This window comes from Cherax quadricarinatus, chromosome 80 (assembly GCF_038502225.1).
Source record: "Cherax quadricarinatus isolate ZL_2023a chromosome 80, ASM3850222v1, whole genome shotgun sequence".
Classification (NCBI taxonomy): Eukaryota; Metazoa; Arthropoda; class Malacostraca; order Decapoda; family Parastacidae; genus Cherax; species Cherax quadricarinatus.
The window spans coordinates 18325706-18340012 of NC_091371.1; the positions used below are offsets into that span (position 1 = coordinate 18325706).

At 45.1% G+C, this 14307-nt stretch overlaps 1 protein-coding gene across 1 annotated transcript in view; it reads right to left on the bottom strand.

Annotated features, from left to right (window-relative positions):
* Positions 1–4736: 4736 nt before the first annotated feature.
* LOC128702369 (uncharacterized) overlaps positions 4737–14307 on the bottom strand; it is a 35950-nt gene continuing 26379 nt past the window's right edge. Inside the window, exon 2 of the mRNA XM_070102206.1 lies at positions 4737–5887. Coding sequence (XP_069958307.1) covers positions 5684–5887 — 204 coding nt within the window. The 3' untranslated portion in view covers positions 4737–5683. The remainder of the gene's footprint in view (positions 5888–14307) is intronic.

Consider the following 14307-nt stretch of genomic DNA (forward strand, 5'->3'; position numbering starts at 1 on the left):
TGATTAGTGTATGGTTTGTTAGGTTAGGCAAGGTTAAGTTGATAGTTCAAGGTGTGCTTTAAGTTAGCCAAAGGTTATTGTATTTTTCATGTGGTTGTATATTTATAAGGGATTGTGCATTGTGGAGAGTTTGTGTTGTACTGTCTTACTGCACTGATAATCTTCTTAATACTTCACTTAGTAACCTAAATGTGACTTCATTTTCTTTCATGTATTAATTTAGTGTGCTGATGATGTTAATAATTCAGTAGTTAGTAGTTGTTCTGACAGTAATTATGCATAATTTTTGTTCTGGTAAAATTTAGGTAGAATAACAGCTTCTATCCTGTACAGTCAGTGGAATAAAAAACAAATTGCATCGATATTTTTTTCGCCAGGGAAAAATATATTGATGTGGATTTTAGTCACTTGTTGACCTGCTCGGTGCTAGGCATCCAGCCTCTTAAAAAAAATATTATTATAAGTTTTTTTTTGTGAGTTTAGTTTTTTTTCAGTAACGTCTATATGAAGTTGTCATTGAAGTTAACTGAGCTGGTGTGTAGATTTTTCCAATAAGACACATGTTGATAAATGAGACACTTGTGCGACATTTGGGTATCTTTATTCTGGAAATGTTTCGCCAGTCAGTGGCTTCTTCAGTCCAATGCAGAGAAAGGTGGAAGATGAGGAGGAATTTGGGGTAATCAGTCCCTCAGCCTGGAGTCGATGTGTTCAGAGTATCAGTCTTGATGAAAATACAAGAGTGATGGACTGAACACATCGACTCCAGGCTTAGGAACTGATTACCTCAAACTCATCTTCCACCTTTCTCTGCATTGGACTGAAGAAGCCAATGACTGACGAAACATTTCCAGAATAATAACCAAATATTGCACAAGTGTCTCATCCATCAACTTGTCGGTTTTCTAAGCCATATATTCACAAGACACGTGAAATGTCTGAGTATCCTTGTCAGTGATGTTTCGCTCGCACAGCAACCTTTATCAATACTTATTAATTTATAATGAACCAGTAATTATATTACTTTTAAATTATGAAACTTTGTTTAGCAGATTCAGGTGTTGAACAATGTGGGTTATATGACATGAGCCTCGCTGACTCACATCAAATTTAATCACTTAAATTATAATGGACAGTGTGGAATGACAATTGTGGGTGCTGATTTAAAATATTCTCTCCTTTTTTACTGTTAATTGACTGGAATAAAACAAAAAAACAGCTGTCGTGTAGATCATATATATTTACGTTGCATGTGTTGCATTTCAACATATTAAGAGTTGTGATGAACTTTCGCGACCATCAAGAAGACTATCTCTTAGAAGTTCATCTGGAATGCACTTTGCAAGGGATAGTTACATATTTCGTGAGACATATTCGAAGCACTTTTTTTTTCAGATGTAAATAAGCAGACATCGCCAGATGCCCTCAGTGTCATAATGTTTATCTTTCTGAGTGTGTCTGACACACTTCTGCAGCTTTTGAGGGCGAGTGTCTCACAGACAGGATTGATGATGAGAAGTAAAACTAGAAATAACAGGGGAAAGATATATTTCTACAAAAATAACATAAAATCGAACGTTTGAAATGTTACATATATATATATATATATATATATATATATATATATATATATATATATATATATATTATATATATATATTATATATATATATATATATATATATATATATATATATATATATATATATATATATATATATATATATATATATATAAGTGGATAAAAAGGCTTCAAGGAGGAATATTTGGATTTCATATATATACATGTATATATATATATATATATATATATATATATATATATATATATATATATATATATATATATATATATATATATATATATATATAATTACCACATAGACTAAAAAAAAAGAAAATATTCACCATCATTCATTCAATAGGTGTCTAGCCAGAAGTTTGCCAACTTCACAACAACCCTCTGAACCACAACATTACACCCCTCCATAAGAGCACAGCACTTACCACCTCCAGGACTCAAGTCTGGCTAATCAGTTTTCCACGAATCCCTTCCTATATGTTATGATGCTCACACTCCAGCAACACGTCAAATCCCTGAAACTGCTTGTTTTAACTCAGATCCCGCTTTAACACCCACATACAAAAGATGTTTCGCCACGGTAAACGTACATTACTCTCTTGATATAAATCCTAAACAGAACATTTAACAATAAACTCAAAGTATGTATGTATGTGTCTATCTATGTATATAGACAGGTAGATATAGATAGATAAGAGAATATTTCTCACAATATTTCGTCTCAATCTTTCCAGGAAAAAAATGTAACACGTTTAACATTAATGTCGGTTAAGACTACAGTAACTTAACTCAGAATGTATAAGCTTAAGTATGTCTTTTATTATTCAGTAGTAAATACAAGTCTACATTAAGAGTTATTCATCAAAATCAAGGAAAGGTAATCAGGGTTGATTCTAGAAAGAGGGAAGCTCTAAATCCTTGAATCAAGAGCTCTTCACCGGCATCAAGGCACTTGACTTTGAAGGCTGTGTGTACACTAGTTCCCAGTAGACTGACACCTTTCCTACCTCACCTGGCACCTCACACCTCACCTGGCACCTCACACCTCACCTGGCACCTCACACCTCACCTGGCACCTCACACCTCACCTGGCACCTCACACCTCACCTGGCACCTCACACCTCACCTGGCACCTCACACCTCACCTGGCACCTCACACCTCACCTGGCACCTCACACCTCACCTGGCACCTCACACCTCACCTGGCACCTCACACCTCACCTGGCACCTCACACCTCACCTGCCCCCTCACACCTCACCTGGCTCCTCACACCTCGCCTGACCCTCACACCTCACCTGGCCCCTAACACCTCACCTGGCCCCTAACACCTCACCTGGCCCCTAACACCTCACCTGGCACCTCACCTCCATATAGGTCACGGATTCCAATGTAAAAACTGGATTCCAAAATATCTTAACCTCTCAGCAGCTGTGTTGGCTGGGTGCCACAAAGGTGCCAGCCACCACATGTGGTGCTGGGTGCCACAAAGGTGCCAGCCACCACAGGTGGTGCTGGGTGCCACAAAGGTGCCAGCCACCACATGTGGTGCTGGGTGCCACAAAGGTGCCAGCCACCACAGGTGGTGCTGGGTGCCACAAAGGTGCCAGCCACCACAGGTGGTGCTGAGTGCCACAAAGGTGCCAGCCACCACAGGTGGTGCTGGGTGCCACAAAGGTGCCAGCCACCACAGGTGGTGCTGGGTGCCACAAAGGTGCCAGCCACCACATGTGGTGCTGAATATTAAGGTACTGACAAACACTGGATCTATATTATACAATACAACTCTAAGCCTGTTTGTTTTATTGTAATCCTCAAAAAAACATTTATAGGCCTATATGTAATGTAGTAATACATCACTAGGTCTTTTGTAGGTCTCCATTAATAATACATTAATAGGCCTATTGCAGCCCCATGATAATTGTACATCACTAAGTTTATTATAGTCAAATAACAGTACATCACTAGGCCTATTTTAGACCTACAGTAACAAGCATATGCTTAAAATAGAAGAGAAACCCAGTAATCCAAGCAAGTTATGTGCGTACTGGGGTACCGGGGTACTGGGGTATCAGGGCACGGGTACCAGGGTACTAGGATATCGGGGTACTAGGGTATCGGGGCACTAGGAGTACAAGGTACTGGGGTACGAGGTACTGGGGTACGAGGTACCGGGGTACTGGGGTACGAGGTACCGGGATATTAGGTACTTGGCTACCGCTCTACTGGGATACGAGGTACCGGGGTACAAGGTACTGGGTACTTTGGTACTTTGGTACGAGATACTGGGGTCCGGGGTACTGGGGTACAGTGCTGGGGTGCATCCGGGGTGTATTGCCAATTGGGGCGGGGTGCGGGGCTGGGGACGGGGTGCGGGGTACTGGGAGGTGCTTGACGGGTACCGGGGTGGGGCTACAGTGCCGGGGATGGGCTGGGTACGGGTACCGGGGTGCTGGGGTACAGTGCCGGGGTGATCTGGGCGGGGTACGGCCAGGGGTGCCAGGGGTACTAGGGGATGCAGGTGCCGGGGTGGGGCTGGGGTACAGAAGTACCGGGGTGTACCGGGTAGGGGTGCAGTACCGGGGTGCTGGGGTGCGGGGTACGGGGTGCATACAGGTGCTGGGGTACGTACCAATGGGGCTGACCGGGGAGTGCGGGATGGTACTGGGGAATGCCTGAGGAGGGGTACCGGGGTACTGGGGTACGTAGTACTAATATAAGTAAGACTAATACTATGTTTACATCTTTAAAATTGAAAATGATGTAATGAATTTACAGAAGATGAAATGAAGATGTTGGTATTACTGCTGCAGTACTGTGATGACATGAAACACCAAGATGTTGGTATTACTGCTGCAGTACTGTGATGACATGAAACACCAAGATGTTGGTATTACTGCTGCAGTACTGTGATGACATGAAACACCAAGATGTTGGTATTACTGCTGCAGTACTGTGATGACATGAAACACCAAGATGTTGGTATTACTGCTGCAGTACTGTGATGACATGAAACACCAAGATGTTGGTATTACTGCTGCAGTACTGTGATGACATGAAACACCAAGATGTTGGTATTACTGTTGCAGTACTGTGATGACATGAAACACCAAGATGTTGGTATTACTGCTGCAGTACTGTGATGACATGAAACACCAAGATGTTGGTATTACTGCTGCAGTACTGTGATGACATGAAACACCAAGATGTTGGTATTACTGCTGCAGTACTGTGATGACATGAAACACCAAGATGTTGGTATTACTGCTGCAGTACTGTGATGACATGAAACACCAAGATGTTGGTATTACTGCTGCAGTACTGTGATGACATGAAACACCAAGATGTTGGTATTACTGCTGCAGTACTGTGATGACATGAAACACCAAGATGTTGGTATTACTGCTGCAGTACTGTGATGACATGAAACACCAAGATGTTGGTATTACTGCTGCAGTACTGTGATGACATGAAACACCAAGATGTTGGTATTACTGCTGCAGTACTGTGATGACATGAAACACCAAGATGTTGGTATTACTGCTGCAGTACTGTGATGACATGAAACACCAAGATGTTGGTATTACTGCTGCAGTACTGTGATGACATGAAACACCAAGATGTTGGTATTACTGCTGCAGTACTGTGATGACATGAAACACCAAGATGTTGGTATTACTGCTGCAGTACTGTGATGACATGAAACACCAAGATGTTGGTATTACTGCTGCAGTACTGTGATGACATGAAACACCAAGATGTTGGTATTACTGCTGCAGTACTGTGATGACATGAAACACCAAGATGTTGGTATTACTGCTGCAGTACTGTGATGACATGAAACACCAAGATGTTGGTATTACTGCTGCAGTACTGTGATGACATGAAACACCAAGATGTTGGTATTACTGCTGCAGTACTGTGATGACATGAAACACCAAGATGTTGGTATTACTGCTGCAGTACTGTGATGACATGAAACACCAAGATGTTGGTATTACTGCTGCAGTACTGTGATGACATGAAACACCAAGAGACGAAGCTGCCAGGAGCCGAGACTCGACACCTCTGCACTCACAACTAGGTGAATACAAGCCAGGCGATCACTTGTCCTTGTAGGCGCATGTTTCAAGGTGTTGACCCATGTCTCGCAGGAGGACCACTCTGGGGCAGCCCTTGGGTCCATGGTGGCACTGGACCGGGCGGTACACGCAAAAGTGCTCATGGTCAAGTTTGGCCTTAGGTGGATGGTATTCAGGGCATCCGTCAGATGCCCACCTGCATGGGAACTTCACTAGCTGGCACACCTGTGGGTATAAGAACAACCGATTAGCGACCATCATCAACACACCTGTGGGTATAAGAACAACCGGTTAGTGACCAGCATCAACACACCTGTGGGTATAAGAACAACCGGTTAGCGACCAGCATCAACACACCTGTGGGTACAAAAAACACTTAGCAATCAGCATCAACACAGATGCCCCTTTAAAGAGGCTGATACTCAGGAGATCCCTCAGATGCCCATCTGCACGGGAGCTTCATCCGTGGACCTCTTCAAGGGGGGCTCCTTGTTGTGGTGAAGAGGCTCTTGGTCTGAGGAATCAGACCTGTCGGTCTCCTTCCTCAGACCGAACCTAATTACCCCCAATCCCGTCCTCCCTATCCCATCCTCCCCTTTTTCCTTTCCTCCTCCTCCTCCCCACCCCTCCCTTTTGCTCTTCCTCTTTTTGGTCTTTGGGATTTCTCCCACAGGCACGCTAGTTCCCAGGTAGGGGAAAGGATACCGGGGTCCATCCCATTCCGTTGAGGTTCTTGGATGTGGCGTAGTTTGCCGTGGAATCTGGATCGCAGTGGTGGCCGAAGGAGGTATGCTTTGTGGCAGATATCTGGCCGCCCTCTCTTTTGTCCACCGAGGTAGCTCGGCAGATGTGAGGTTGCTATCCCAGATTGCTGGTTTACTGGCATGAAGGGTAGGGTATGGCACGGGTTCCATGCTGCATCTGCGCTACTAGCGGTGCTGAGGTCCTCTTGGGCGCGGAGGGAGATTTCCGGCCCTTTCATTCCTCCTGGGAACTATTCCTCCCCGCTCCCCCCTTTTTTTATTCTTTTTTTTATTTTTATTTTATTTTCTTCTTTCTTTTTTTTCTTAAAAACAAAAAGCAAAGGAGTAACCTAACCATGGAGAACCTAATCCATGAACCCACTACCCCCAGGCCCCTTCTTGATACTGCACCCCATTCTGACCCTGCCTTGTTTTTAGACCACTCTTCGGACACTCCTGATGCCCCTGTACCTCTTGCTGGTGCTGTTTCCTCACCCGCTTCAGGTACCGGGGCTTCAACTGACTCCTTCGATTTGTCTGACCTCCGCTCTCCTTTGACTATGCTTCCGGCCTCTCCCTCTACGGTACGGCAATTTTCGAATCGCCAGCCCATTTCACGCCGGACCAACTCCGGTCCTACTCCTAAACGCCAACGTCAATCTCCTGATGATGCTCCTTCGTTACCTTCCCATTCTACTTGGAAAAGACCGACACATCATGCACTCCCTCTCCACGCTCAGTTTCGGACCACACAATGGACTAAATTCTTTACTTTAAGACCGACTTCTTCTGCCTATCTTTCTGACCATAGTATTGGCAAAGCCCTCCTGCGTCATGTTGGTAGAGATATTTCATTTCATGCTCTCAAGAGCGGTACGCGCATCGTCATTGTCCAGAATGCTACCCAAGCTCATGATCTTTCTCTCCTTTCGAATATCAATACTACTATCACTATTGAAAAACATCTTTCTATCAATTCTTGTAGTGGCACTGTCATTCTGCCCTGTACCATAGTCCAACAGAATTTCCAGTCATGTGGCATTGACATTCTTGAACAGCTGGAACTCCAGGATCTCCCAATCCTCAAAGTAGACACTTATGTCCTTCCTGCCCGTGGGCGGAGACGTTACCCTTGCAATGTGGCTCGATTAACTTTTGACAGCCAAGAACTCCCATCCTCTGTATATGTCGCGGGACATCAGTTACAAGTTAGAAAGGTGATATCTACACCGCAACAGTGTAGAAATTGCTGACGTTTTGGTCACCCAGCGAAATGTTGCAGATCTATAGCCGAATGCCCAGTCTGTGGTGCCGACGACCATTCTAATACATCTTGCAGTCAACCTCCATCTTGCCTTAATTGTAATGAAGCTCACCCTTCGTACTCCCACCATTGCCAGGTCTACTTAAATGAACGTGAAATCCGTTGCCTCAAAGAGGCAGAAGGTCTCCCTTATGCTGTGCCAGTTACTCATCTCCACCTCCAAGGGAGACTACCCCGTGTTTCTTATTCTCGTGTTTCAAAACATCCCCCCACTTCTGGGGTCCCATCTTCTGCAGCCTCCTCTGTTGTTACCCCTCCCACAGCCACTCCGGCATCTAATCCCTTTGCTGTCCTTGGCTCTGACGTCCCGACTACAACTCAGTCTGTTCTCACATCTTCGCGTCCTTCCTCACAAGCCCCAGTATCGACAAGACCTCGTACAACACCTTATACCAATCGCCCCTCTACTTCTCAGAAGTCCAAAAAATCCACATTGCTCAAATCTTCTTTGCCCCTTCCTTCCCTTCTTCCACCTCCACACTTTACCTTTCCAGTCTCTGAGCCTAGTTCTTCCCCTCTCTCTGGCTCTATTACAAGTGTGGAGATTCACCCTCCTCCTCGTACTATGCCTTCCACCCCCGTCCCCTCCCAAGTTTCTCCCTCTTCTGCCACCTCCCAGGTTTCTGCCTCTTCTGTCCCCCCCCACACTTCATCTCCAGTCCCTTACACTCTTTCGTCCCCCTCTACTTGGTACAGTCCATTACTGTCCCAATCTTTACTCACCCTCCCCTTTCTACCTCCAATATGGTCTCCCATACATCTTTGAATTCAGAAACACTTGAAGCCATTTCAGAATATATTGCAGAGACTAAACCTTCAATGGACACTGATTCACTTCCTGTTCCTTCTCTTCCCTCTCCTCCATCTTCACAACCCCATTCTTCACAACGCTCTGTTCCTTCGCTGCTTGAACGTTTTCCAATGCCACCACACGTTGACTTTTCTAACCCCTCTCATCCGTAGGTGCCTTTCCCTATGAATTCCTGGTATTTTCTTCATCGCCAATCATGGCCTATTTACAGTGGAATATCCGCGGCCTCAGGGGTAATCGGAGTGAGCTTCAGATGTTGCTTTCCAGGTTTTTCCCTGTTGGTGCTTGCTTACAAGAACCAAAATTACACTCAGCTGTTTTCCAACCTATCTCAGGCTATAATTTATTGTATTCTTCGGATCCTTTCTCAGATGGGACCTTTAATGGAAGTGCCCTTCTTCTACACAATGATATTCCGTATTGTCAACTATTTGTCCATACCTCGCTGCATTACACTGCAGCCCATATCCACTTGAATAAGTGGTTTACAATTTGTTCTTTATATCTCTCTCCTTCTCGGGCATTTTATATCCCAGACTTTGCCTTTCTTGTTTCATCCTTACCACCACCACTTCTGTTACTTGGTGATTTTAACGCCCACCATTTCCTCTGGGGGGGGGTCTCATTGTGACTCACGTGGCATCCAGTTGGAGGCTTTTCTCGCCTCTCACCCCCTCCATGTTTTAAATACGGGTACTCCCACCCATTTTGATCCTCGTACTCATACTCTCTCTTGCATCGATCTATCAGTCTGCTCTTCCTCCACTACACTAGACTTCACCTGGTCTATTCTACCTGACTTACATGACAGCGATCATTTTCGAATCATTCTTACTTCTCCTTCATATTCACCACCTTTCCGTAGCCCTCGCTGGCAATTTGATCGGGCAAATTGGGACCTTTACTCACAGCTCACTGCTTTTAGTGAGGTTCCTTCTTCATCCTCCATTGATGAGCTCCTACACCTCTTCTCGACGTCAGTTTATACCGCAGCTTCTCATTCTATACCCCAAACCTCAGGCAAGCATTCTCAGAAGTGCATGCCTTGGTGGTCTCCTGCTTGTGGTTGTGCAGTACGTTTGAAATGCGCTGCATGGGGCAGGTACCGATACAATAGAACCAATGAGAGACTTCTTGATTTTAAGCAGAAGCGTGCGATCACTTGCCGTGTCATCCGTGATGCTAAACGCACTTGCTGGCGAGACTATGTTTCCACCATCACCTCTGCTTCCTCTATGAATGCAGTCTGGAAAAAAGTGAGGAAATTGAGTGGTAAATACTCTCCTGACCCGGCTCCTGTTCTACGGGTCGCCGGTATTGATGTAGCAAACCGTCTTGACGTTGCCATTGAAATTGGCACTCATCTGGTCCATATTTCCCAGGGGCTCCATCTATGCCCCTCGTTTCTTTTCTCAAAGTCTGCCAGAGAGTTAGTACCCTTGGACTTTTCTTCTCTCAGAGAAGAACAGTATAATGTGCCTTTTACACTCCAGGAACTGGAGGCAACACTCTCAGCTTGCCGATCATCGGCAGCTGGACCTGACGACATTCATATTCGCATGTTACAACATTTACATCAGTCAGCCCTTGTAATCCTCTTACACCTCTTCAATCTTATTTGGGCACAAGGAGTTCTTCCCCAGCTGTGGAAATCTGCCATTGTTCTCCCTTTCCGCAAGCCGGGTACTACAGGACATGATGCCTCCCACTATCGCCCCATCGCTCTTACTAGTGCAGTTTGCAAAGTTATGGAACGTCTGATAAATCGCCGTTTAATGTGGTATTTAGAGACACACAACAGTCTCTCCGCTAGTCAATATGGCTTTCGTAAGGGCCGTTCTACCATAGACCCGTTACTACGCTTGGATACGTATGTTCGTAATGCCTTTGCAAATAATCACTCAGTTATTGCCATATTTTTTGACCTTGAGAAGGCATATGACACAACTTGGAGGTGTAATATTTTGGCCCAAGCCCACTCCTTAGGCCTCCAAGGGAATCTACCATCCTTCCTTAAGAACTTTTTAACTGACAGACACTTCCGTGTTCGAGTCAATAATGTGCTTTCCCCGGACTTTATCCAAGCTGAAGGTGTCCCTCAGGGATGTGTTCTGAGCACAACACTTTTTCTCCTTGCTATAAATGATTTGACCTCTGTTCTTCCACCCAATATTTGGTCATTACTCTATGTTGATGACTTCGCTATTGCCTGTGCAGGTGCTGACTGTCATCTCATTGCAGTTTCTTTCCAGCATGCGGTCGACTGTGTTTCCACTTGGGCCACCACGCATGGGTTTAAATTTTCCAGTACCAAAACTCACCAAATTACTTTCACTAGACGCTCTGTCATCTCCGATCATCCTTTGTATCTCTATGGCTCTCGTATCCCCGAACATGATACAGTCAGGTTTCTAGGCCTTCTCTTTGACCGTAGGTTATCCTGGAAACCTCACATTACCTCTCTGAAGGCAACTTGTCACAGCCGGCTAAACCTTCTCAAAACCCTTGCTCATCTTTCCTGGGGAGCTGATCGTCGAACTCTGCTTCGCCTACATTCAGCCCTCGTTTTATCGAAACTCGATTATGGTGACCAGATTTATTCAGCGGCCTCTCCTGCTACTCTCTCTAGCCTTAACCCCATCCATCACCAAGGATTACGTTTATGCCTTGGTGCTTTTCGCTCTTCCCCTGTTGAGAGCCTCTATGCAGAAGCGAATGTTCCATCCTTGTCTGATCACCGTGATGCCCATTGCCTTCGCTACTATGTACGCTCTCACGATCTCCACAATCCTTCCATTTATAGAATGGTCACCGATATTAGTAGACATTCTTTATTTGTTCGCCGCCCCTGTTTGCTCCATCCCTTTTCTCTTCGCCTACATTCGCTCTTGTCTTCCCTTCAGTTACCACCTTTATATGTTCATGTAGCATCTCACTTTTCCCTACCCCCCTGGGAAGTTCCAGCTGTTCAGGTCTGTTCTTTCTCACTCCCTTGCTCGAAAGCCCAGCTGCCTTCGGTAGCTTCCCGCTCTCTTTTTCTTGATCACTTCCACTCTCATTCTCATGCCATCGCTGTGTACACAGATGGCTCTAAGTCTTCAGACGGTGTCGGATTCGTAGCAGTGTTTCCGGACAGCGTCGTGCGAGGGCATTTACTATCTTCGGCTAGCATTTTTACTGCTGAATTGTATGCCATTCTTGCAGCACTTATTCGTATCGCATCTATGCCTGTGTCATCATTTGTAGTAGTCTCAGACTCCCTTAGTGCTCTACAGGCTGTACGAAAATTTTATACATCTCACCCCCTAGTTCTCCGTATCCAACTTTGGCTACGCTGTATCTCTACCAAGCATAAATATATTGTTTTTTGTTGGGTCCCTGGTCATGTCGATGTACAGGGCAATGAACAGGCAGACACTGCTGCGCGGTCAGCAGTACATGACCTACCAATTTCCTATAGAGGTGTTCCATTTCTGGACTATTTTGCTGCAATAGCTACCCACCTTCACACCCGTTGGCAACAACGTTGGTCAACTCTGCTCGGTAACAAACTTCATTCTATTAAACCGAGCATAGGTTACTGGCCATCTTCTTGTCATCAGTGCCGAGGATGGGAGACCACTCTCTCCCGCCTTCGCATTGGCTACATTCGTCTTACTCATGGGTATCTCATGGAGAGGCACCCTGTTCCTCTCTGTGAGCAGTGTCAAGTTCCAGTATCGATTAGCCACATTCTGTTAGACTGCCCTCTCTATCAACGAGCACGCAGAATTTACCTCCAACGTCGTCTTCGTTCTACTACTCTCTCTTTACCTTCCCTTCTTGCTGATGGACCCTCCTTTAATCCTGACTCTCTCATTGACTTCTTGACAACGACTGATTTATTCCACAAACTCTGATGATGATACCTTTCGCACTCCCCTCAGCCCTTTCTAGTTCAGTCTCTTGCTGCCCTTTACCCTTTCACCATTCACTGCCCCGCTGTTATCCGTAACCTATTACTCATCCATCTTCCTTTTGCCACCTGATGCCCTCGCTTCCTTCCTGCCTTGCAGCGCTGTATAGCCCTTGTGGCTTAGCGCTTCTTTTTGATTATAATAATAATAATTCATCCGTGGACACGAGAACGCAACTGTTTAGCCACTACTGCCGCCACAAATGCCCATATACGAATTACCATCATCTTGCAGAGCGCTACACCTGTCACTGCCCTTGTCAGCTGGTTCACATTACCTCACAAGTCAAACATCCGTCACCCACTGACATTATAAAACAAAATATAAAACCTGAATGTATATTAATGCTTATGAGAAGCTCGTGACAAGTAGGTTGACAGAGGAACAACTATCTAGAGAGGTACTATCCTCCTGTCATATAAGTGTGAAACATAAGTAGTAGGTTGATAGACGTCATCCATAAAGGAAGGTACTACCCTCCTGTCATACGACTAGGAAACAGATAGGTGTTCAGATGACCTGCTGTCATTTGAACACATAAGATGAGAGGTAAATCTTACTAATTATCTATACACTTTACTTTCATTTGTATATCTAAAATAGTTCATATTCCTGTAATATTTCCCGTCTAATTAAAGGGACCTAGTCTGATACTGGGCCGTGGAGGGGGGGGGGCGATGATCCCTGGAGCGGATATACCAGTATACCTTGTTCAGTTGGCACTTCCCTTCTGCTCCCTCAGTTGGTTCACATGCTTTTACTGTAATACACACAGAAGAGATTATTATCTGAAGGACAGGTGCAGTGTGCGTGAAGTGCTGCAAAGCAACACTAGTGAGTGTGGCTTCCCTGTGAGGCGTGATTCTATAAACATGTCTTGATAGCAAACACAATGGTGAGAGTATTAGCCAAGAGTGAGAGTTAGCATCGCCAGTGCCCTACTTGCCTGCTATTCTGGCTCCACTCTCCTAATAACCTCACAGTACAGCAGTGATTATACTGAATTCCTATCAAATACAAAGAAGTCGCTTGTTTGCCGGGTTCCAGGTCACACATCCAGGGTAACGAACACAAGACATTGCAGCTCGGTTCTCTACTAAGGAACTGCCAGTCCCTTATTCACACTGTCTTCTAGTACTATCCTATAAGCTCTGGACCCGCTAGCAACAACGATGATTTGAGACAGTGAACAACAAATTTTGCATCAAACCAGAACTGGATTCCTGGCCATTGTTGGGCATGAAAAGCCGCCTTCGCATGTTAACGATCTGGCCACACACGACTTAATGCACATACCATATGGAAAGATGCCCAACACTTCTCTGCGAGGACTCCGGGTGGCTTTAACAATTCACTACAAATTAATAGTGTTGTGTCTAGCAGAGTACACGCAGGATTCACTTTCGGCATCCTTTAGATTTTCAGCGGCCAGACACTTCGGCATCTTCAGTGACCGGAGGCATTAACTTTGACGCTTCTCCTCGCTGAAAGTCCAGATAAATGTGTTGATTCATAGGGCCACGAGTTATGGGATCTCCCTCTCTCTGTGAACCAAATACATCTTTATCCTCAGTATAAGGGATTCCTGTATTTGCCAAGTACCTATATACGAGTGTATTTAGTCGACATCCACAAAACCAAGCACATTTCCACAGTCGTCTTTAAAAGCTGTAAACACACTTACCAGAACCACCGTATAGTGACCGCCAGGTGTTCTCTAACATTTTTTAATTCTGGTAATTCTTTGGTAATGGTTCCATCCCACTAAACTCTCTTAGGTCACCAGCTGGCGCGTATTACATTGTTGCCTC